Source organism: Ochlerotatus camptorhynchus, unplaced genomic scaffold (assembly GCF_037179485.1).
Source record: "Ochlerotatus camptorhynchus isolate MF236.1 unplaced genomic scaffold, CSIRO-AGI_Acam_v1.1 ptg000037l, whole genome shotgun sequence".
Classification (NCBI taxonomy): Eukaryota; Metazoa; Arthropoda; class Insecta; order Diptera; family Culicidae; genus Ochlerotatus; species Ochlerotatus camptorhynchus.
This window is the reverse complement of record NW_027040528.1, coordinates 478,732-503,659: the sequence shown is the minus strand read 5'-3', so window position 1 is coordinate 503,659 and position 24,928 is coordinate 478,732. Positions and strand designations below refer to the sequence as shown.

Below are 24,928 nucleotides of genomic sequence, written 5' to 3'. Positions count from 1 at the left end.
TAGACTGATGCAAATTTTGACATTTTCGCTCCACAGTGCTCAAACGGTTCCAAATCGGGTCCTGATTAGTCTCCCAAAATTTGAACTCACTCGATAATAAACTGACTTGGCACAAACCATTTGAAGTTTATATGGAAATTACTATTGGAAAACCAAATATTTTGTTCATATCCATCTAACAATTTACCATGTCGCTTTGCTTTAAAAAATGATAACTGAACTTGTAGAAAATTTTCTCAGCTACAACTATGTCCTAAACCACTTTTCAATATAATGTAAGCATCAAAAGTTATCAATAATTCAAGCCACTAATGTCTTACGATTATGCTCAATCAACTGTTCAGCAGGCAACATTGGTGTTTCTGGCGCTTGGAATAGAGCACAAAAATCATGGCTACTATGCCACACTGCAAGATACAGTGTTGCTCACAAAATAGCTGCTTGATCATGCATAAGATTATCAATCTCTTAAACAATTAATAACTATTTTATTTGACGTTTGGCTCAACAACTATATTCTGCTAAGTTGAAGCTGAGAAAATTTTCCATAAGTATAGCTTTTGAATTTTTGAACAGTGCAATATGGAAAAAGGTAAGAAGACAATGAACAAAAAGTTTTGATTTCCCATAGTAATTTCCATATAAACTTCAAATGGTTTGTGCCAAGTCAGTTTCTTTGCAAATGAGTTAAAATTTTGGGAGACTAATCAGGACCCGATTTGGAACCGTATGAGCACTGTGGAGCGAAAATGTCAAAATTTGCATCAGTCTACTACATATCGACCCATCAACTCATGAACCGGGGGCTTTTATTTTATGCCTCAGAAATTCAATTACAATTCTGTTTGTTTCAAAAAGAAAACAAAACATAAAAAATTTCCATATTATTCTTGCATCAATAAAAATATTTTTATTTCTACTGCGCGAATTGTCAGACTTTATAAAATAAATATGATTGAATCAACAAGAAATATCTTTTAAAAACAAACATATTTTTGTTGTTGACCCAGCTGATAAATTTGACAGCTTACGTCAAAACCATGAAAGCTCTTGTAAATTCTAAAAGATTTTCTTTTGGATTTAACAATCCATAGGTTTTTAGAAACAAAAATACTGGATTGTTGAAACAATAATGATTTCTTTTTGCAGCCAAAACAAAATGAAATTCTTATTAATTTTACGTCAAATATTATTACGGTTAAAATATTTTTTTCTGCGTGTAGTTAGTCAGCACCTTGTTGCAGTCCCATAAAATATATAATATATGAAGCGGTTTTCAATTATTTTTTTTTTTCTAAATAAAACTAGAAGGCTGAACAAGGGTTGGAAAAGACTGTTATTTAATGCCTTAGAAAACTTATAATTTATAACTTTTACGCTTTTGGCTGATTAAAATCACCAGATTTAGATGTTTAAAAGCTGAAAAAAGGTTAACGTGGTCTATGTTTAAAAATTATTCAAACTAAGACTAAATTAAAATCGATTGAACAACACTTGTTAAGCATCAAGTTGTTATCTGGGTGTCTTCTACAATATATATGCTTAGAACATTTCATAGACATCCGAAAAAGTCACGAAGTTTTGATCTATTTTATCAGCGAAAAACAATCGCGAAGTTATATACTTTTGTCCGGTACTGTACATTTAGTTCGCTGAATGTAAATTGATTCAATCACGTACTTATACACAAATAAATAATAACCGATTCGCTGTGTAACAAAAGGCGATCCACGGGAAGGGGTTAGAAGTTCACTGATTATAATCCACGACCTATGAGAGGGGTCGGCTATTCAATTCCATTGACGCCATAAACCGGAACTGGGTGTTCTCTGGTTGGTAGCATGCTAGATGGTGGGTCTACTCACACATTTACAGGATTAGAAGTCAAGGCTGTACCACACAGATAATAATATTTAGTAATTTTTCAACTAACAACTGGAGTAAGTTTTTAAATATAAAATTATACGTTTAACGATCCGAATCTCAATTAATTAATGAAACCAATGTCAATACAATTGATCTTTTGACTTCCATGTTAAAACACACATAGATGTACAATGTTATGCAAATGAATGTATTATTATATACTTTCATGTAAAATTATCATTTTAATACTGTATGTTTCAACTAAAGCCAGAAAGTAAATCAATCTCAACAAACAATTCAAGCTGATTAAAGGCTGAATAAGCATTTTTTTTAGCTGTAGACGCATATTGTTGACTGAATAAACTCTTGTTTCGCTTCCAATGTTTGTTGGGATGTGCTACACGTGAATTTAAGAAGTTATTCCTGTGCAGGTACAGTAATCTGGGATCTTTTAGTGAACACCAGGATCACCAGGATCAGAGGATCAGTAAAGGGAACTTAAACTTGACCTTTCAGGCGATTAAAGTTTCCAATCAAATTTCCCCGTATCGCGGATAGATCACCTCTTCGTGGTGCGTTACGGTTTCAGATCTATCACCCTAAACCCTGGTCATGACAACACAGCAAACATTTTGTAAATTTTTGGCAGATTAAGGCTTAGTTGAAACATACAGCAATACACTCAGGTCTTTTTTACACGGGGGATACGTACCGTGTAAAAAAAAACCGTGTAAAAAAAAAACCTACGAGATTTTGATTTTTCACATGCTTAAATGTTTAAAAAAAAAATCGGATTTTGATGCCATTTGTAATTAAAGCATGATATGGTCCATATAGATATATTTTAAAAATTTCTGTATTTACACCAAAAATTGTGATTTTTTTTTTAAGTATGCCATTCGATTACCTATAGCTTGAAATTGTGATTGGAATCAAGTCGATAGGTTGTATCGTTGTCGAGAAATCGTTAAAAACGTACCGTGTAAATCGTGGAAAACCGTGTAAAAAAACCGTGTAAAAAAAACCGCGTAAAAAAACCGTGTAAAAAAAGACGTCAGTGTACAACTTAAATTTTACGTGAAAGTATTTAATAATCCATTAATTTGCATTGAATTTTACATGCATCTGTGTTCGCAGTGAGAAGTTTTTATTTATCTAATTTATTTCACCTATTTCATTTATTTCATTACTTTAATTGACTTAATTTATTTAATTTATTTCGTTAATTTCATTTATTTAATTCATTTAAATTATTTAATTTATTTCATTTATTGCATTAATCTAATTTATTTCACTTATTTCATTTATTTAATTTATTTCAATCATTTAATTTATTTTATTCATTAAATTTATTTCATTTATTTCATATATTTGATTTATTTCATTTATTTCATTTATTTCCTTTATGTCATTTCTTTCATTTATTTCATTTATTTGATTTATTTCGTTTATTTCATTTATTTCATTTTTTTCATTTTTTTCATTTATTTCATTTATTTCATTTTTTATTAATTTAATTTATTTAATTTTTTCATTTATTTCATTTATTTTTTTTTAAATTTATTTCATTTATTTGATTTATTTCAATTATTTCATTTATTTCATTCATTTCATTTATATCATTCCTTTCATGTAGGGGAAATGGCTCTAATGTCGGCCTTGTCATTTACTTGAAATAATTATTTGTTTTTTTTGTTTATTTCAATTATTTTATTTACATTATTTATTTCTTTTATTTCATTTATTTCATTTATTTCATTTGTTTCATTTATTTCATGTATTTCATTTATTTTTTTTTATTTCGTTTATTTCATTTATTCAAGTAATTTACTAAGTTCATTTCTTTAATTTATTTCATTTATTTCATTTATTTAATTTATTTAATTTATTTCAATCATTTAATTTTTTTTTTTTTTTTTTTTTTTTTTATTATAGTCACTTTAACGCTCTTGGGTCATTCGTGACTTGTCCGGGGGTGAGATTTGAACTCGTGACTTTGGCGTGAGAGGTATGGATGCTAACCACTACGCCGGGGTCGCCCCCTCAATCATTTAATTTATTTTATTAAATTTATTTTATTCATTTAATTTATTTCATTTATTTCATATATTTCATTTATTTCATTTATTTCCTTTATGGCATTTATTTCATTTATTTCCTTTATTTGATTTATTTCATATTTTTCATTTATTTCATTTATTTCATTTATTTCATTTATTTCATTTATTTCATTTATTTCATTTATTTCATTTATTTCATTTATTTCATTTATTTCATTTATTTCATTTATTTCATTTATTTCATTTATTTCATTTATTTTATTTATTTCATTTATTTCATTTATTTCATTCATTACATTTATTTCATTTATTTCATTTATTTCATTTATTTGATTTATTTCAATTATTTCATTTATTTAATTTATTTCATTCCTTTCCTGTTGGGGAAATGGCTCTAATGTCGACCTTTTCATTAACTTTATTTATTTTATTTATTGCATTTATTTCATTTATTTTTATTTTTTTTATTTTTTTCAATTATTTTATTTATCATTTATTTCATTTATTTCATTTATTTCATAAATTTCATTTATTTAATTAATTTCATTTATTTCAATTATTTCATTTATTTTTTTTTCATTTTTTTTATATATATATTTCATTTATTTTATTTATTTTATTCATTTAATTTTTTTAACTTTTTTATTTGTTTTCATTTATTTAATTTATGTCATTTATTTGATTTATTTAATTTATTTCATTAATTTCATTTATTTCATTAATTTCATTTATTTCATTTATTACATTTATTGCATTTATTTCATTTATTTCATTTATTGCATTTATTTCATTTATTCAAGTTATTTAATTTGTTTCATTTATATCATTTATTTCACTTAGTTCATTTCTTTAATTTATTTAATTTATTTCATTTTATTAATTTATTTCATTTATTTCATTTATTTCATTTATTTCATTTATTTAATTTATTTCAATTATTTTATTTATGTTATTTTTTTAAATTTATTTCATTTATTTGATTTATTTCATATTTTTCATTTATTTCATTTATTTAATTTATGTCATTTATTTAATTTATTTTATTTAATTCATTAATTTCATTTATTTTATTTATTTCATTTATTTAATTTATTTCATTTATTTCAATTCCATTTCTTCATTTATTTCATTTATTGATGTCCGACGCCATTTTGAAATCCAAAATGGTGGCTTCCGGTTTTATCAATAGTGTGAAATACTGTCAACTACCCATCAATATGGCTATTTTTGGAAACGGGGTGATGTTTAGAGGCCGAAAATTGATATCCGACGCCATAAATAGTAGGAAATACTGTCAAATACGCATCTATATACACACTTAGAAAAATTGATGTAAAATTAGGTGCTCTGAGACTGACATATACGAGCGTCAATTTTGTCATAAAATTGAGTCACAATAGACGCGAAATTCAGCTCAATCAAACGTACTTTCGAACTTTTCAGTCTCGGAGCGCTTAATTTTAAATAACTTGTTTGTTTACGTCTCATCCTTTATGTCAAAGATGGATTCCGTCACGTGTAAGATTAGGTATTTCTAAGTGTGTAGCTATTTTTGGAAACGGGGTGATGTTTAGAGGCCGGGAATCGATGTCTAACGCCATCTTGAAATCAAAGATGGCGGCTTTCGCCTAAGGCTGAAAGTGTCGTAAATAAAGGAAAAATAAAAAATGGCGGCTTCCGCTTCCATAAAAAGTGGCAGATTCTCTACAATATGGGTATTTTCGGAACGGGGTCGACGCGCAGATGCCGAAAATCGATGTCCGATGCCATTTTGGAATCCAAGATGGCGGTCATTGGGTTCAGACAAAGTGTAAAATACCCTACAATATGGGTAGGGTATTTGAAACTTTTTTGGAATCCGTTTTCCGTCATCTTGCATTACAAAATAACGTCAGGCATCGATTTTCGGCATGTACCGGTCGTCACCGTTCCGAACATACCCTTATTGTTGGGTATTTGACACTTTTTCTGAACCCGATGGCCGTCATCTTAGATTCCATAATGGCCTCGTGAATTTTATTTTCGCTTAATATAAAATATCAATTTATTACTACATGCGGATGCCATCCCTATCGGTAACTGACACTGTGCAGATACTATCCGGAAAGAAAACTACTGGATATTATATCTCTATCATTTTTTTTTCCATCCGGATAATTTGACCTCGGATTTTGATCCGTTTCACAATTATCCGGATATTTCTGTCCCTTACTTAACGTCGGTCTCTGTTCCACCATCTAGTGTCAATCACCTACATACATCGATCGCCATCCATTGACGGCAATCGAATGTGCAGGAAGGCAGCTTCCACACCTGCGTAGGATATCGCACCCATTCAAACACATATTGGGCCGGGACTAACGGCTGTACTTCCCTTCCGAAGGAAGACGTGACCAGAGATTTTCATGCCTCAGAAAAATCCCACCGACCTCGGCTGGGATTTAACCCAGACCCATTGGGGTGAGAAAGCAGTCACGTTTACAACTACACCACACCGACACCGGCTAATTATCCGGCTATGAATAAGGGATAATAACCAATGATAGATTGGATAATGGATAAAGATAATTTGGATGCCTACGTAATTCCACAGGCGAAAGAAGAAACAAAAATACCGAGTGTTGGCAGTTCAAAGGGCATCACCAGTGTTGGCAGTTCAAAGAGTGGAAGATCCGGGGGGTAACAACATGTAAGAAAATATCAGGGCGTGTATGATGATTAAATGGGAAGTCATGTGAAATGGGATTATTTTTTAGATCATCAAAATTCGGAAGCGGTTTTCTTGATATGGTGATTTTGGAATTCCGCCCCTTTCAAATATTAGTCTAGATTTAACATATTTCAAGCTGAACAACGCATTAAATCCTAAATAACATTGATTGATTCTCTTCATAGGTTTTCTCTTTCGTTAATAACTTTTGTACAGAACCGTTTCTTTTCGTATTTGTAGTATAAGAAGCTAGATAATAGCTTCTTTCATCGATCTGTGTGCTGAAAATAGCTGAAAATGTTTTAACATGACTGTGAGCATGAAAAGAGAAAGTCGACGAAGAGAAGCTGTCATTGTTACTTAGGATCTAATACATTGTTCCGCTTGATTTGTTCTCTTAGGAGTGAAAGTAGCTTTAAGCTTGACTATCAAAAATCCTGACTGATTTGGGATTTGGGCGCAACTGCTTTTGTAAACAACTACTTCAATCCCGATTTGTCCTTTACTTGAGTAACCTGTTCATCTTGCAAAAATTCTTCATTATTGGAGTAACTATGCTTGCAAATCTATTTAATGTTTGATTTATCATCAAATTTCATCAAACTACATTGATCAAATAAATTGTATAAGACTAGCGAGATCAATTATAATTTTAACTAATGGGAGGGGACAGGCATGGAATATCATTTGCATTCATTTCATACATTCATTTACATTCATTTGCCTTTAACTTTTTTCATCAACAGCATTGCGCAAAATGATGTATAGAGCTTTTGTAGGTTTTGTTATTAGCTACAACTTTAGCAGAACTTGTTACTGTTTTTCAGTGAATGTAAAATACATTCACTGAAAATCAGTAGTGGCTTTTGTTCGCTCTGGTTCGTCATGCATAAGAGATGCAAATTTGAGTTGTTAACAAAAGTTGTAGTTAATACCAAAACCTACAGAAGTTCTATACAACATTTTGCGAAATGCTGTTCAAAAAAAAAGTTAGAGGCAAATGAATGTAGATGAATGCACGAAATGAATGCAAATGATTGTCCATGCCTATGAAATATTCCCCTGATTTTTATAGAAATTCCCTGATATTCACACTTGCACATTATTACCGACTTATTATCCTAATTTCAAAAGCTGTTTCACTAAATTTTAATTAGTCAGCCTTGTTTTAATAGTTGAGTCTTGCAATTGTGATGAAATTTTCCTTGTTTTGAAGCCTTAAAACTATTTCATTAAAATGTCTGATTTTTACCGAACTGTTCAGCTGTTGAAAATGCGGTAAAAATTACCGAAGTCGGTATTCCTTTCTACATGTATTCTCTGATTTTTAAGCTCAACAATTCAGTGGTGCCACCCTAACCTCAATCTACCTGTTCGACAACACGCAAAACGTAAACAAATAAAGCAATATTGGTTCCAATGGATACAAATACAGCAAAAAATAAATTTTAATATTACATTCAAGAGGATGCACTTCAATCATGTCGAAAATCTAATGTAATTTGTATTGCCACAAAAATAAACAAATGTTGTAAAAGCAGCGTAATTTCAGTTCATGCACTGTATTAATGTATGACACGATTGAAGTGCATCCACTTTGATGTGATATCAAAATTATTTTTTTGCTGTGAATCAGTGAAACTAGAATATTCTGTGCCTTTTGAAACTGATTTGAACATGACGCTAAATAACATTTTCAAAGTTGTTGACCAGGTAAAAAGTGAGGTTTCGCGACGCCACTGCATCAATTGAATTCCCTGATTTTTTTCTGGTAGTCGACATCCTCTGTAATAGGGGAAAAGTTGGCTTCGGCAATACCTTAACCTATTATCGTCAGGGGGTAAACAACGTCCTTGAGAACTCAATTTTAGCATGTGGATACATTGTGTTTCAGAACAACTATTGGCCAAATTTAAGTGCTCTAGGACTTTGTTTACCCCCTGACGATAATAGGTTAAGGTATTGCCGAAGCCAACTTTTCCCCTATTAAATTTTCCGCAATTGATAAATCATGTGTAATTGAACTGAATTCCATGTTTTCTATGAGAAAATTCTCAGTGATATGTAACGATTACATGTGCCTCTCTGGATGCTGGGGGCTATTACTCTACACATGATTGGACTATCTATTAACCAGCCAAAGGTAATTTTTCCATTGATTTAGAGTAGGACTCGGTGCCTCTAACTTTAAAGAATAAGCACTTGGCATTTCGAAACCTTTGCTTTGTATACACTATGTAATGTAGTATTCTTATTGCCGGCAACACAACACTTCGGAAAGCTCAAATTGCTTATCAACGCTATACAGACTCACTTGTTTCTGTATGTGAACTAGGGTGGGTCAAATATACAACCTAGCTCAATATAGCTACTTCTGCTTATAAAATCGCACAATGAAGAACGTACAAGCGTTGAAAACCACGTCTACAGGTATTCGCGGAGCACTTGGTGACACGTTTTTTGCACAGAATTCCAATCGATTTACGGTCATCAACAAAATTGTTCTACAACATAGTTTGTTCAATCTAAGTCTCAGTGTTGGGCAATTAAGCAATGTGTGAATTTTTAACAAGCAAATGAATAGTTTCATTCCGTTTCAAACACATTTTCCCATTCAAAATTTTCAGTTCTTCCACAAATCCAGATAACAACCAACGCCGTTCAAATTTGGCACAGTTGTTGGGGACCGCAATACAAATCGAAAGAGCAGGGGTTTATGATCCACCAGATAAACTTGATCCACCCTAATGTGCACACAATTAAACCAACTCCATGCATTACAAATGACAAGACACCTAACCCAAACCTGAGCTGTTGCATCGGTCTGTACTAAACTGCTGTATTGTGTTTTCAAATGCTGTCGTTGAGAACTTGCCCGGGGATAAACACTATATTTGCGCTTCGGATTCTCACATTGTGATATCAAGGCAGGAATGGATACTTACTTTGTACCGTTCGAAGCCCTTCAGGTGGGCTTCGTTGAGATATTTGATTCCCAGCATCGTGAATGCTTGTGCTCTGCAGTTTCTACTTGTCGATTGTAGAATAGACCGATTTGAAAATGTCGAGATCACCACGCGGTCCGTCCGCGTTCGTTTACGCAGCAACACTGAAAGAGGTCCTTCCTGAACGCACACCACTAATCTACTGGGGCCGTATGTAATGCCACCGTTGACCACCACGGCGGTAAGATGTGCTGAACCATTACACTTCACTCGAGGAAGATTACAACTTCTTCTCCGCTTCTACACAGTTCACTAAAAGCAGGCACATACAAATAAGTCTTCGATTACCGACGACCGGGGTTGTTGGAATTGTCGTTTCACTTCACTTTCGTCATATGGTGATCATTGATAAGAATACGGCACATATCACCTCATGCCTTGGTTCCGCTTAAATTTCAAAACAATGTGAGATTACAAGTTGCGCCTCTAAACTATGAGTAGGTTGTTCGACTATTCTTCCGAACGAGCTGCTGTCGGTGACCTTAATTGTATTGTTCCTGTGTGGAGAGATTCAACGTTGTCGTTATAAAGGTAGAGGCAGCCGAGGTACTACACATTAATTCCACGATTGATACTAGCCACGAACTACCAGATAAATGCTACTTCTTTAAATGTCCGTATACGTATACATACGAATAGTGAAGCAACTCGTCTCAGATCATATCTGAACCGGTGATCTTATATGACTGATGGGATGTTTTGCTGAAGGGTTGACTTGAACATACATTGGAATGCGTTTTAAACTCTCCCACCAATACAGCAGTGCGGGTGGCTCACCAAACGAATAGCAGTCTTCAATCATATTACAAATTTTTGATAAACAAATCGTATGATTTGTTTTTCCTTCGTAGCTTTGAGGCACGGAGCAGCAAGGTTTTTTTTTTAATCGTGTACCTGGAGCGCAACGCGTGGTTACTATTTTAAGAACTTTATCACGATAATCCAGGTCGATAACAGCTCGAATTAAGCAATCAACGTCTTAGGGTGCTTAGGGAACGGTGGGGTCGAATGGCATACTTGAGCTAATCGTGGTATTATCTACTTATTTCTCAATATATTCGAATGAATTGCATCATTAGAGCTGTGCAAATTGTAATTTACGTGACTGAAATATACCCACCAACTCCAGTAAATCAAGGCCTACTTAGTAATGGAACAAACTCTTTTGCTTATCACAGCGCTCCTAGTGGACGGATGATTGTGACGTCTATTTGTTGACAACAACAATAACAATAACAGCGTATTTTTTAAGTTCATAAAACGCTCTTGTTTTGAGACAGTCACCATGCAAGAGGAGCGTAGAAAAAATTCGTGCGCAGTCACCTGGAAAATCCATCGTGGTCCGCGTCCAAGCTGGCTAAAATGTTGAATTTTTGCGCGTGCTCAAAACTTTCAGGGAAGTGAGGTCCATCAGAAGCAACCCAAGTATGTCCGATCGCGGTTTGACTAAAATGTATGATGCTGCCCGTAGTACAGTGCAGTGAATTCGTTACCGCGAAGGCATCCCGCGTCAGTAGGCAACCAAATCGATCACTCAAGCAGAATACCGTAGCTAGAACCCGTGCTCGAAAGCTGTACGACAACCTGCTGACCAAGTCCGGTGGGTGCATACTTATTAGACTGATGCAAAATTTGACTTTTTCGCTCCACAGTGCTTAAATGGTTTCAAATCGGGTCGTGATTAGCCTCCAAAAGTTTCATCTCATTTGGTTAGAAACAGACTTCGCACAAACCATTTGAAGTTTACTTGTAAATTACTATGGGAAATCTCAACTTTTTGTTCATTGTCTTCTAGTCTTTTTCTATATTGAGCTGCAAAACAGCTCGATAGCTATTCTTATAGAAAATTTTCTCAGCTACAACTTTGCAGAAGATCGTTTCTATGTTAAACGAGACAGGAAATAGTTATTAATTATTTAAGCGATTGGTAAACTTATGACATGATCAAGCAGCTGCTCTGTAGGCAACACTGTATTTTACAGTGTGACATAGTAGCCATAATTTTTGTGTCCTATTCAACGCCCCAGAAACACCAATGTTGCCTACTGAGCAGTTGATTGAGCATGATCATAAGACATCAGTGCATTGAACCATTAATAACTTTCGATCCTTGTATTTAATCAAAAAGTGGTCTTCAGCAAAGTTGTAGCTGGGAAAATTTCCTACAAGTTAAGTTGAAAGCTTTTGAAGCAGACCGATATGGTGAATTATTAGATAGACATGAACAAAAATCTTGGTTTTACCATAGTAATTCCCATACAAACTTCAAATGGTTTGTGCCATATCAGTTTCTCACCAAATGGGTTCAAATTTTGAGAGGTTAGTCAGGATCCGGAATCGTTTAAGTATTGTGGAGCGAAAATTTAAAATTTTGCATCACTCTAATACTTATGGACGATGAAATCTATGTAAAATCAGACTTCGAACAGCTTCCAGGACCAAAATTTTACAAAGGCTCGAGGAGGTGTCCCTGGCAGGTTCAAATTTGTTTTTGCGGATAAACTAGCACGCAAATAAATGACCTGGCAGGGAATATGCAGCTTCGACCAGAAGCCAAAGGTTTTCGTCACTGAGAAAATGAAATTTACAAAACCGAATGTCTCCAGAAGCGGATTCTGCCCTTCATCCGGTCACATGATGGTCCGGTGACATTTTGGCCGGATTATGCGAGTTGTCACTATAGCCGAGAAGAACAACAATAGCACAATGACAACGGAGTCCAGTTTGTTCCGAAAACCCTCAATTCACCCAATTGCCTCCAGCTCAGGCCCATTGAAATCGTCTGGACAATTAAGAAGATGAGGAAACTGAAGGTAAAAGGTACAGTCATCAAAACAGCAGCTCAGATGAAAAATTGGTGGGATAAAATCGCCAAAACCACTGTGCGCCACTTGTGAAAAGTTCGATTAATTGGTTTAGTATTTTTTCTTAAATAATCTATATATATAAAAATGAATTTCTGTCTGTCTGTCTGACCCTTATAGACTCGGAAACTACTGAACCGATCGGCGTGAAAATTTGTATGCAGGGGTTTTTGGGGCAAGGAAAGGTTCTTATGATGGTTCGAGACCCCTCCCCCTCTGTAAAGGGGGGCTCCCATACAAATGAAACAGAAATTTCTGCATAACTCGAGAACTAATCAAGCAAATGGAACCAAATTTGGCGTGTGGAGGTCATAGGGGGTAGCCCCTTAGATAAGAGGGGGGGCTGCGTACATGCGTTTTTTAATTGGCGCTTAAACTCAAGCTAATATTGAATCCCGAGCACACTCAGCTAGTATAACATAAGAAATAGTATGCACTTGAGTGAAAACCGTTTTCAAATTCCTTAATTCAAATCCGAAATAGACCGAACTAATGTTGTTCCATTACTAAGTGGGTCATGCTTTACAATAATAATTACCTAAGCGGAAGCTCTGTTTTAAAAATAATCAAAAAATTAAATAACTTTCCTAACAAAAAATCAGCAACCATGAAGCGATTTCCAAAATATAATCTGAATTTAACGAGATACTCATTGGCCTGTGGGCATCTAGAACACTTCCATTCGTGATTAAAGCAGTCATGAGCACTCATAATCACGACGACTAGGGGAAATGGATGTAATGTTGGCCTAAAACCCCCTAATTTGGGCCCATACATAAATTCAGCAAGCGACTAAATTTTCAATAGCAACCAAAAATATCCATTAATACCGTCCCAATGCAAAAATTTTAACGATGGGCCCAATCTTAGATCCATAGGCCAACATTAGAGCCATTTCCCTTATGCCCCTATGTTCTCTTTTGTTATTGAGAATTTGATGAACATCCGGAACCTATCCAATGTGGTCCCGGGCATGTAACATGATCATCGATGATCTTATTTTTTGAATTTTCAAGTGATTTAATGTGTCACTTGGTAGGTTTGAATTCCTGTCAAGACTTTTTTGTCAGTGCAGACACTTTGAAAACATTTCATATTTTGTAAAGACTTTTGAAGATCTTTGAAGAATGAATATGTTTATAATTGGATTATTAACAGCAGATCTTTTAGAAGATGCCATTTTAACTTCACATTTCAAACAGCATCTTGAAAATGGAAGTTGGACTCAGTTGAAGCTTCCCCGAGGATGCCAAGAAAAAAAACTATCCGAGGGCAACCTGAAAACCTGTCAAGACAATTCTAGAGGAAGGTGAAGAAACATCCGGAGGATTGATAGAAAAATATTACAGTGAAGTCTGGAAAAAAAATCCTGAACCGTTTGACGGAAACTTCCGGGAAAAGTTAAATGAAACATTTATGAGAAAGTTTGAACATACTGAGAGGTAAGCACATATCATCGGTAAGAGACGTGTGTGTGAGAAAATTTGCGAAAAAATCTAAGGGCACCGGTGGCGAATCCCGTGCATCGTGACGACAGACGATTGTTGTGTATCAGAGAACGCTTGCACAAAAAGACTAGGGTGGGAAACGGATTCGAAACTCAAATGTGATTAGCCAAATACATCCGTAGACCATAGGTCCACCGTTGCATAATTGTCAATGCACCCGTGTACTGAATGGCAATTGTGGGTTCGAATCCCACCGGTGCCCTTAGATTTTTTCGCAAATTTTCTCACACACACACGTCTCTTACCGATGATATGTGCTTACCTCTCAGTATGTCAAAACTTTCTCATAAACAATTAAATTGACTGCAAGTGCAAAGTCGCTAAGCCGTAAATCAAAGTTAAATGAAACGTAAAGGAATTTGGTAGAATGTACCAGAACAAGTCAGAAGAATTTTCGGAGAAAATGCAAAAAAACTTCCTGGAAATTCGGATAACACTTCCAGCTTTTAGAAAAAAAAACCTTAAAAAACTACGCGTGGAAATTTGAAGAAACTTCATCGAGATGCAAAATAAAGTTTCCCGGGGTAGTTTGGAACAAGCTTCTGGAGAAAGTCAGAAAAATCTTCCGAGAGGAAGCCAAAAAAATAATAATTGAAAGACACTTCCTGGTGAAGCCATAAACAGTGCCATATTAACGGTAGGGCGATGGTGGGCCAAAGCCTGGGCCCCCCATTTGAAGATGGCCTGCGGCTTAGAGACAGCAATCATATCCTTCTTAATAATATGAAATTAATCGTTGGTTAATTTCGTATTTGTATCGATCACTAAAGCTTTGAAAACAATAAATCATTCAAGTTGATTATATGAAATTACAGATTACAGAAAAAAAATTAGGGCAGTTAGGCCGGTAGCGTGGCCAAAAACTCTAGAGCCGTGGGCATATTTTCTACACCTCTACGGTTTTCGACAATGTCGCTCGGTTTACAAAGGAACGAACTTTTTAAGGTTTCTGTTTAGTTCTTGTTCCGACCGCCAAGAATGCACTTAATTTTAAATTATTAATAGAGCATCCTAGGGAGAGGTTTTCTTGGGTAGAGTTGTGATATTCATAATATTGAGAAATGCTGCCCAAGTTGGTGAACTATGATTTACAAAAAGTAGGCCTACATATAACAAAAAATACCCAAGGCCTTTTCACATTTTTTTACGTATGTAGGTGAGAATCTAGGATTGCAATACTTTGGGGTTGGAATAAGATGGAGCAACCAGGTGGAAGGAAACCTACGGAGCATTTCGCATTAATATATTGGTAATCTGTTTCTTGCATGCAGCTCTTGAGTCACGAACCTATTAGAAACCGGTGAAAACTAACGATTTTAAATTGGCTCACTACTTGACTAGCCTATTGGTCCCAAGCAAATCGATTAACGTAGCCCATTCTAGTCGAAATTTTAGTACTACACTATGTCAGGGGAAACATGTCAGAAGGGTATAACTCGAAACGTAAACAATGACTTTGAACATCGATTTCTTTGAATGACCACACACCCACGGAATCTGACTACACCAGCTCATAGAACGAACATTTCTCTGTCAGATGATTCAGTTAGTTTGAGTGAGTGTGTTGTCATTTGTAAGAAACCGACGATCCAAGTCATTGTTCACGTTTCGAGTTAGACCTTTCTGACATGTTTCCCCTGATATTTGTTTTGATTCGCTATGAAAGTTTGACAGATAAAATGCTATGCTATTATGTTGCTGAAGATTGTCAGATTTCAGTCATGTTTACGTTCGGTGAATTTTTGAATTAAGTGTGTGTGTTTTCCAACGCATTATAACATTATAAGTCAACTCATTTGTTTTTAGTCAGCCAACACTCCAAAGCTCCACTGATATTTGGGAAAATGATGAAAATTGTTATCAACACTTCTATTAACAAATTTGTAAGCATGATCAGTCGTAAAGTGATTTAGGTATTCATTTAAATGTGCGTTTAAATAAAAGCAGGTTTGAAAAATAAATTTAAACAAAATTACACTACCAGTCATACGTATGGAATAGATCAGAAAAGTATTGCAACACTCAATTGAATATTGCATCACTTTGAAAAGTTTAGCATCGCCTAAAAATGCTATATCTCGAAATCCAGATTATTTGGAAAGGTGATGTCTTGAGCAAAATTGTTCAGAAGGCCAAGGAAGTTTGAAAGAAAGAAAGTTTAGTTCGGAACTCAGTCGCTGCATGGTGTTCGTGTAGATGCAAAATATAGCATTTACGAATTTGTGTTATCTCGTGATTCCGACCACTTAGAAAGGTCGACTCAAGTAACCAAAAGTTCCGCATTCAACGATTAAAATCACTTCCAAGTTCCATAAAGTTCCGACCGAACCTTCAAGTTCCATAAAGTTCAAATAAAGTTCCGACAGAACTTTCCAGTTCCATCAAGTTCGAATAAAGACCCGACAGAACTTTCAAGTTCCATAAAGTTCAAATAAAGTGCCGACAGAACTTTCAAGTTCCATAAAGTTCAAATAAAGTTCCGACAGAACTTTCAAGTTCCATAAAGTTCAAATAAAGCTCCGACAGAAATTTCAAGCCACATGAAGCAATCCACACAAGTCTTTATTAGTAACAAAATTTAATGTACGTAAATATGAAATGATCAGTGGCCCAAATTAATCATAATTCTTATATTTATGCAACATTCTATCCAAACATAAACAAATTAAAAATTAATTTTCTGGTTTCGAACCCGTGTATTCGGCATGCGATCTACGATTGCTAACCACTGCGCCACAAGTGTGATGGAATACCATGTGGGAAAACACCAATTTAAAATTCATCAAGGTGTTGTGTTTCGTATTCAAGTCAGTTAGCTGGCACTGAAAACTCCAACAGTAGGCGGGACAACAGCTCACTTTCATATATCTCAGATGACGTAGCGGTTTGTGCTGGGGCTCTCATGCAGAAGGACTGAGTTTAATTCTTCAAACAGCTACTACTTATACTAATAAATCAATACACATTAATACCTGCCTTTAGAAATAACTTTCATAAAAGTGCGAACTAAATATAGGACAAAAAACTTTTTTTAATTTATTTTCTAAAAGTTCCGTTCAAGTTCCGCCAGAGGCTGCTTAGAATGCTCTTCAATTATGGTACCGGAACTTTTAAGTTCTTATAACGACTTAAAAATGAGGCTGCTTAGAATTCTATACACCACCTTCAACCAAGCTGAGCCTTTTATCAGAACTTTTGGTTACTTAGGATAGGAGTCTTCACTAAAGTAGGTCAGAAAACCAAAGACGTTCGGAAGGTGAACATTGGTTCGGATTTCTGTCAATACGTGGCGCTAGTGAGCATGTATAATTAATTGAATCTGTACTTTCATTAATTGAATCAGTACTTTCCGGAGCAGTTCCGATCTTTACTGAAGTGACTCAGTACTTTCCGAAGTGATTCCGACCTTTTTTGAATTTATTCAGTACTAAACTGCCGCTCTTCGCATGTCGGTCCCATGGCAAAAATCAGCAAGCCGAGAAAATCGCATTGATTCGTACCATTGCTTCTTATGTGATGAGACAACCAATTTGGCTGTCTTTCCAAACTTTTTCAGATCAAAGTTTATGAGTTCATCCAGTATTATGAAAATATGGGTGATCAGCTACCATTTGCATTGTAAAACTCAGTTTTGATAAAAATTGCTTTGGGACCGACATGCAAAGAGCGGTAGTAAATATGTGTAGTGATTCCAAACATTTCTTAAATGTTTCAGTTCTTTACGAAATTATTCAGTGATGAAGTGATTCAGTACCTTCCGAAGTGACTCTGAACTTTTCTGAAGTGATTCAGTTCTTTCTGAACTAACTCTAAACTCTTCTGAAACGATTCAGTGCTTTCCAAAGTTATGCAGTATTTGCGGAAGTGATGATACACTTTTTTGGAATAATTGTGATTTCAAAATTTCTAAAGTAATTCAGTACTTTCCGAAGTAACTCCGAACATTTCTCAAGAGATTTAGTACTTTCAGAATTGATTCTAAACTTTGCTGAATCGATTGAACACTTTCCGAAGTGATTCAATGCTCTTTTGAATCAGTGTTTACCGAAATGATTGAAATCATTTCTACAGTGATTCAGTACTTCCAAACTATCCTGAAGTGATTCTGGACGTTTTTTTTTTAAGTAATTCAGTATTTTCCTTGAGCCATTCAGTATTTTTAAATGATCCTGAACACATCTGAAGTGATTCAGATCTTTCCTGAAGTGATTCAGTACTGTGTTTTATTGAATTGGGTCATGCTAGTGCGTGTTGCAATACTTTTCTTTGCGATTCCATACTTATGACTGGTAATGTTTTCAAGTAATTCCTATATTTTCATTTCCGGGTCACTTCATATTCAAGTGATTTCAAACTTCTCAGATCCGGTACATTTCACATTTTTGCATGCATACTAGCACCACGTATTGACATAATTCAAAAACGAATTAAGCACTCTCCACCATGGCCTTCTGATCAACTTTGCCGAAGACTCGAACTTTCTATCAGGTCGAAATCACGAGATAAAATAATTACAAAAATGCTCAATTATGCATACACACTAGCTACACGTAGTGACAGAATTCCAAACTGACCATCTTCCGGACGTCCTTGGTATTATGAACAACTTTGCCTAAGACTCGAACTTTATAGTTCGTCGCGATTACGAGATAAAATAAATTCAAAAATGTTCAATTTTACATGCGCCTAGTACCATGTAGTGTCGGAATTTCGAACCTAACCAGGGCTGGAAAATGTCATCTTCAATGAAAGATCTCACGCGCTTTTTTACAGAGATACTTCTGTCACTATCATCGGATGAGAAAACGATGATAGAGATTATCTTCAAAACCTCATCGAATTTTTTGTCATGACTGAACGTGACAGTGTTGTGATCATCGTAATTACTAGCTCATTTAGTGCTATTCAAGTTACTTGTACCAAGGAAATATTGAGAATATATTCACTCTACCGATTACATATGGTTGCTTGCTTAAAATAATCTAAAGCAGTTAGAAATGTTGATGTCAAAATCGCATATAAATTATTCTCACGAGTGCTTGATCATTGGAAAATGACAAGAAAGCAAAGGACCTGTTTTCTCATTGTTACATGACGGACGTGATATTTACCAGATCTGAACCAACGCTTTTTGGACGCCCTTGGCCTTCTGGATAATCAGGATTTCGAGATATAGGTGATGCTAAACTTTTTGGGAGGTGATGCAATATTAAAACTGTTATTTCATGTGTGCTAGAATTTGAAAATTGATATCAAATAATAGGGGGGCCGCAATACAAAATATATCAGTGGCCCCAAGGGTGGTTAAGACAGCCCTGGCCACAATTATTTCGTCGAGATTCTGGGTGAAACTTCCGAAGGAAACACTAGTCAGCAATATTTAAAAATTGTTGGCATCCTTCGACCAAATGTAATGAATATAATAGATATTGCCTCACTGAATCCAAATATGTACTCAGGTTTTGAGAAAAAACGAGTTTAAATTCACAAATGTACGTATTTTTTGGCAATTTGGGATTGCCTGTTTTGCCAAGCTGGATTTCTGCACCGTGCCTTTGAAAGATTCTCTTGGATTTTAAAGAATGGACCTTGCTGAACCATACGTGACGACATATTTTTTCTAGCACGCACATTCGCTGAGAAAACCAGGATCAAATTCACAAAAGTACGTATTTTCACGGAAATCTGGTTTGACTGTTTTGCCAAGTTGGATTTCTGCTCCACCTTTTGAATGTTAGACTTGGATATTATAAAACTCATACAAGACGGTAGATTTATTTATCACGCATAATTGTTGAGTGTACATTCACAAAAGTACGTATTTTCATAGAAATTTGCTTTACCAGTTCTGTCAAGATGGATTTCTACTCCGCGGTTTCAAAGTTAAGCTTGGATTTTATAGAATGGATCTTACTGAATCCATACGTAACGGTATATGTTTTCTAGCACACACACAATTATTGAGTAAACCGGGTTTATTCACAAAAGTATAGAAATCCAACCTGGCACTAGAGTCAAACCAAATGACCATGAAAATACGTACTTTTGCGAATTTGATGGTGGGTTTACTTAAAAACTGTATGTGTTGCAATAAATCTGAGTTCATAGTTTGATTCACCGAGGTAAAATCAATCAAAGTTATTACAACACTGCCGACTGAAATCGAAACAATCTTCCAGGAGGAGTTAGAAAAAAAATGTTTGGTGGAAATTGGAAGAATCTTCTGGAAAAATCCGAAAGAAGAGTTTTTGATGGCAGTCGGAATAAACTTCTAGAAGTCGAAAAAAAAAAGTTTCCGAAAGGAAGACAAGTTAGATGACACTTGTGGGGGATGCCAGATGGAATTTTAAGGGTTGTTGGATAAATCATCCGGCAGAAATCGGAGGAGTTGGAATAAACTTCCAGGAGAGGATGCAAGAATATTCCAGTGGAAGTTGGCCGAAACTTCCAGAGAAAGTTGGAAGACCGTGAGAAGACAAACGAAGTCAGAAGTAACTTTCGTGGGATGTTGTTTTCGACAGGAGCCAGAAAGACTTCTCACATAAACTTCCGAGGGAAACCAGCTATAACTTCCGGTGAAGAAAATTTTCAATAAAAGAGGAAACCTCAGACGGAAGTCCAAAATAATATCCGAGAGATGTTCCACAAAAACTTCCGGTAGAAGTCGGAAGAATCTACCAAGAAAGTCAGAAGAAAGTTCCAAAAAGTACAATTCCATTAAAAGTAGGAACTCGGTAGTAACCTCCGGAGGGAGCCAGAAGTACTTCTTGAAGAATCTTCCGAGGGGAACCCAAAATATTAAAATTGTGGCTCAAACTATTTAATGCTTCTGGGATCGTTAAAAACTACGAAAAACTACATAGGGTGCAGGGGTGCAGCAGTACTTTGGTATATGGGACCCATTTCCATCATACGCGTCAAAAATGAACACAAATGGCAACATTAATGCATCAAGTTCTTTGCTCATGAAATGATGTAAAAACAAATTGAACGGAGCTGTCGGAAGACTGAGTTAAGGGAGGTGTGCCGATGTGAAGTGAGGTATGCCGAAATAGTGCCGCCCTAGTTATTCGATGGATCAAAATATTTTTCGATCCCCGAGAAGAGCCATCAGCTGCCCCGGGTAAAAAAAGTCAGGCTATGAAAAAAAATAGTGTAGTTTTGCCAGTGCTGCAAAATCTCGACCATACACAAAACAATACAGATTTGGTCGCTCATTCGGTCGCGTAAAAGTCACCTTCAAGCTAAACCATGTCAACTGTCAGTGACATGCTTGTGCAGTTTTTGTTATTAACTAAATAAGCTCTATGTCCTCAACTGCCTGGATAACAAAAAACTGTCACAGAATACTCGAAATTACACCTTTTGTTACTACGTGAATCTCTGTCATTGACGAAAAAATTAATGAGATTTTGACGAAGGGTTTTTGAGAATCAGCGACGATGTCAAACATAGCTTTGTCAATATCCCGTGAAGTCTTTCAATGACAATGACAACATCTCGGCACTGGTCTTGACTTAACGTACATTTCAACTCTCCTTCTCTCTCACTTTTTTATAACTATAAGCCAACTCATTTTTTTTCTAATCGTACCGCTGAAGCTGAAGCATTAAGTGAGGAAAATCGGTTTTCCATTCAACTCCGTCTCTTTGGTCATTCACATCTCATATAAGAAAATGTATCTTCTACGAAAGATTTCCATGTATCACACTCGCCAAACTCGGAACCGCTTTGACACCATGAACACTTGTTTTGACGCGAGTGTATTATTTATCGCACTTTTTTTTTACTACGGCTTCGCGGTGTAGCCTATTTATAGTGTTGTCGCTTCGTTCCCACTAGCTAATAGGCACATCGTTGTTTATTTACACGGTCCTTCCATAATCAGATTAACTAGGTCCACAATATATCGCATCGGGTAGGGGCAAAGTTCTAATGTTCTCAACGGGAGAACGTTAACTGTAATTAGAGGTATCGATCGACTCGATTGTGTTTGATGGAATTGAGTCTATTTGCGCACTGATAAAATAAACATGAACTTTCCACGAAACAATTGCATACTGTTATTGCATTTATCAGGCTCACTTCACGTTTTCCGCGATAGATCCATTCGGTTGATGAGTTCTAGCTAAACTGAAACGTAACCGGCGGCGGTAGTTGAGTTCAAAGTTTGAAAGCGCACTTTCTCGGATTATGGCCCGTATATACGTTCAACTGATTTAATCATATGGCTGTAATATGGACCGCGTTGTCCGTGTAACGTTCTTTTTTACATTTGTGTGCAATAGACGGCTCTATTCTACTTGTGTACGCTAGTCGTGTGATATGCACTGATAAGAAATGCCACGACGCTCGTGTGTACGTGAAGCCAAGCGACTTGTGTTTGTCGTTCGTTCTGGAGTTCATTTGCCGCAGTCAGCGATGAAAGTGATGGACATGTTGTGTATATCATCCTTACGAAAATTGAACAAACAGGTCGGGGGAACACACATCAACGGACACAGAATGGATGGGGTTCAAAATAGTTTCAAATTTGTGATGTGTTTACTGAAATGTGGCCAAGATACATTTATCATTTCTTCGTTCCAGAAGCGGCTCAATTAGATCCCTCAAATATAAACGGCTTGCAGCGCTGAAATGACAGCTGACGTAACTAATGAGACTCATTCCAGTATTAATAACTCTGAGGTGTTTGTAGCGGTTGGGTCACAAGGCCGAATACATTTCATCTTTAGCATCATACGTCATCCCAGAAAACGTGACCAGAAAAAAAGAACGATTAAACTCTTTGTTGCCTAACTTCTATTTATTTATTTGTAGACAATCAAGTATGTAGAAACAGGCTTGCAATTGCTCATTACAGCTAAAATGCTAATTTTTGGAATTATGAAACTATGAGATACCATAATGATAATTTTTATTTGTAAGAAGCAAGAATGGTTGGTAAAGTTTGTGTATGACATACACAATTGATCAATTTTGCTTTCAGAAGGTCACAACTAGCGATTTTATGATCTCTGATTGCTCACTCATCACGTTGCTCATCCCAAGTAACAATTTTGGTTTTATGAGGGCTCTGTAGACCATGATTTAAACTTGTAGAATGCTATAAAACCGCGATAAAACCTGCAATGTTACTTGGGATCGTTACAGCTAATTCTCTTCTTGCATGTTGTCAATAAGAATTACCATTAAAATATTTCATAGCTTTATAAATCCGAAAAATAGCATTTTAGCTGTAATGAGCATTTGCAAACTTGTGTAGAAATGGCAATCGTCTGAATGACCTAGACGATAGTTGTGACCTTCTGAAAGCAAAATTGATAGATTGTGTATGTCATACACAAACTTTACCACCCATTCTTGGTTCTTACAAATAAAAATTATCATTATAGTATCTCATAGTTTCATAATTCCAAAAATTAGCATTTAAGCTGTAATGAGCAATTTTAAGCCTCCTAGACGAGACTAGTTAAGTTATATGTAAACGCATTATATTTCTGTTTAAAAAAATTCTTAATTGGCATGGAATCTGACCTAGACCCAGGTCAGAGCAAAATCGTGCAGCCGTTCAGGATGGAAATCTTTCACGTTGGCCCTTTGCACCCCTACAGGGAACCAGAAGAATTTTCTGGAAGGATTGCAGAAAACAGACACTGTCTGGCGATGCCTGAAAGAGTTCTAAGAACTGCTGAAAGAAATAACCTGGAATTTGATTGGAAGCTTAAAATATTAGTTTCTGTCTCAGTCCGTTCATAGTGTTTTTTTTTTCTAAGTTTGAGATCTTCAACCTTACGCTGCACTCTAAAAAATCTTCACGTCCGCTTTAGGTGAAATATCACGTAACTGATTTAGAAAATCTCAAATGTTACGTGACTTTATTATTTTTAACCAGCATTATACGTCATGTTCACTAAAAATGATGGTGAAATCGACCGTATATTCACGTAAACAGATTTAGTGTATTTGTGTTAGTATATTTTATATTTCGATATTTCTGAGAAACGAGATTTACGTGATTTTCAGGTATGCCAAAAATATTGATATAGCTTCACCGAGTGCGGTGGAAGAACTCACCCAAGATTTAAAATGTCCCAGCAGCTTGCTGCAAATATTGGACGGTAATTTGATTCTTTCACAAAAATTTATGTATGATGATCCTAACTGCGCCTTTCCTATTTTTATAATTTCATTATGTCATTTTGGGTCTGCTAACAGTTGCTAAGGTCTGTATCAACATTAATCCGGACACCTTCAAATCACTGTAACTTTTGAAATATTGCACGTAAAAGTGAAAAAAATCGCTAAGGTATGGCTGGGAGTCATTGATGAAAAATACTATGATTGGTGTTTACAGTCCATGTTAAGTGTTCAAGATGGCGACGAATGAAAAACACGTGCACGAGCGTATTTTATACGGTCGTAACTTGCAAAAAATGGGATTTACCTAAATCCACTGTTCACGGTGTGCTCACATCATTTTCAAAACGTTTGACGGTCGAGAGGAAACCAAGAAGTGATAAAAACATTGGACATGCTGATTCTGTCATGGACCGAGAGGTGCAGAGGGTATTGAAGGAAAACCCGAATCTCTCTTTTCGAACGGTGGCTTGTATAATAGGAATGTCACCTGGTTTTGTCCAAAAATCAAAACAGCGTTTGGGGCTGAAAGTCGTATAAAGTAAAAACAATTCCAAATCGACAAACAGAATTTGACAGCAAAATCACGGGCTCGACGTTTGTACTGCGAATATTTGACGAAGTTTTCATGCGTTGTTATGGCCAAAAATGCTACAGCTGAGTATTTCAGGACGAAGAAGGCATCGAAATTTCCCAAAAAAATACCTTATTTGGCAAGCAATTTGCACGTGTGGCCGAAAGAGTAAATCTCTCGTCAATACAGGCACAATCAACA

At 35.5% G+C, this 24,928-nt stretch overlaps 2 protein-coding genes across 6 annotated transcripts in view; both read right to left on the bottom strand.

Annotated features, from left to right (window-relative positions):
* The window catches only part of LOC135711313 (ethanolaminephosphotransferase 1), a 37,079-nt gene extending 14,891 nt beyond the window's left edge, over positions 1 to 22,188 (bottom strand). For 3 of the 5 annotated variants that reach the window (XR_010518476.1, XM_065234130.1, XM_065234106.1), the window contains exons 1-2: positions 22,099 to 22,188; positions 9,582 to 10,138 (exon numbers count right to left, since the gene is read on the bottom strand). Coding sequence is in view for 4 of the 5 variants with exons in the window: in XM_065234130.1 (XP_065090202.1) it covers positions 9,582 to 9,638 (57 nt within the window). In the remaining variant the exon portion in view is untranslated. Of the gene's footprint in view, positions 1 to 9,581; positions 10,139 to 10,535; positions 10,555 to 22,074 lie in introns of those variants that run through there. The other 2 variants (XM_065234121.1, XM_065234113.1) reach the window with 2 other exon arrangements.
* The window catches only part of LKRSDH (lysine ketoglutarate reductase/saccharopine dehydrogenase), a 41,083-nt gene continuing 35,773 nt past the window's right edge, over positions 19,619 to 24,928 (bottom strand). The window contains exon 6 of the mRNA XM_065234008.1: positions 19,619 to 19,731. Coding sequence (XP_065090080.1) covers positions 19,634 to 19,731 — 98 coding nt within the window. The 3' untranslated portion in view covers positions 19,619 to 19,633. The remainder of the gene's footprint in view (positions 19,732 to 24,928) is intronic.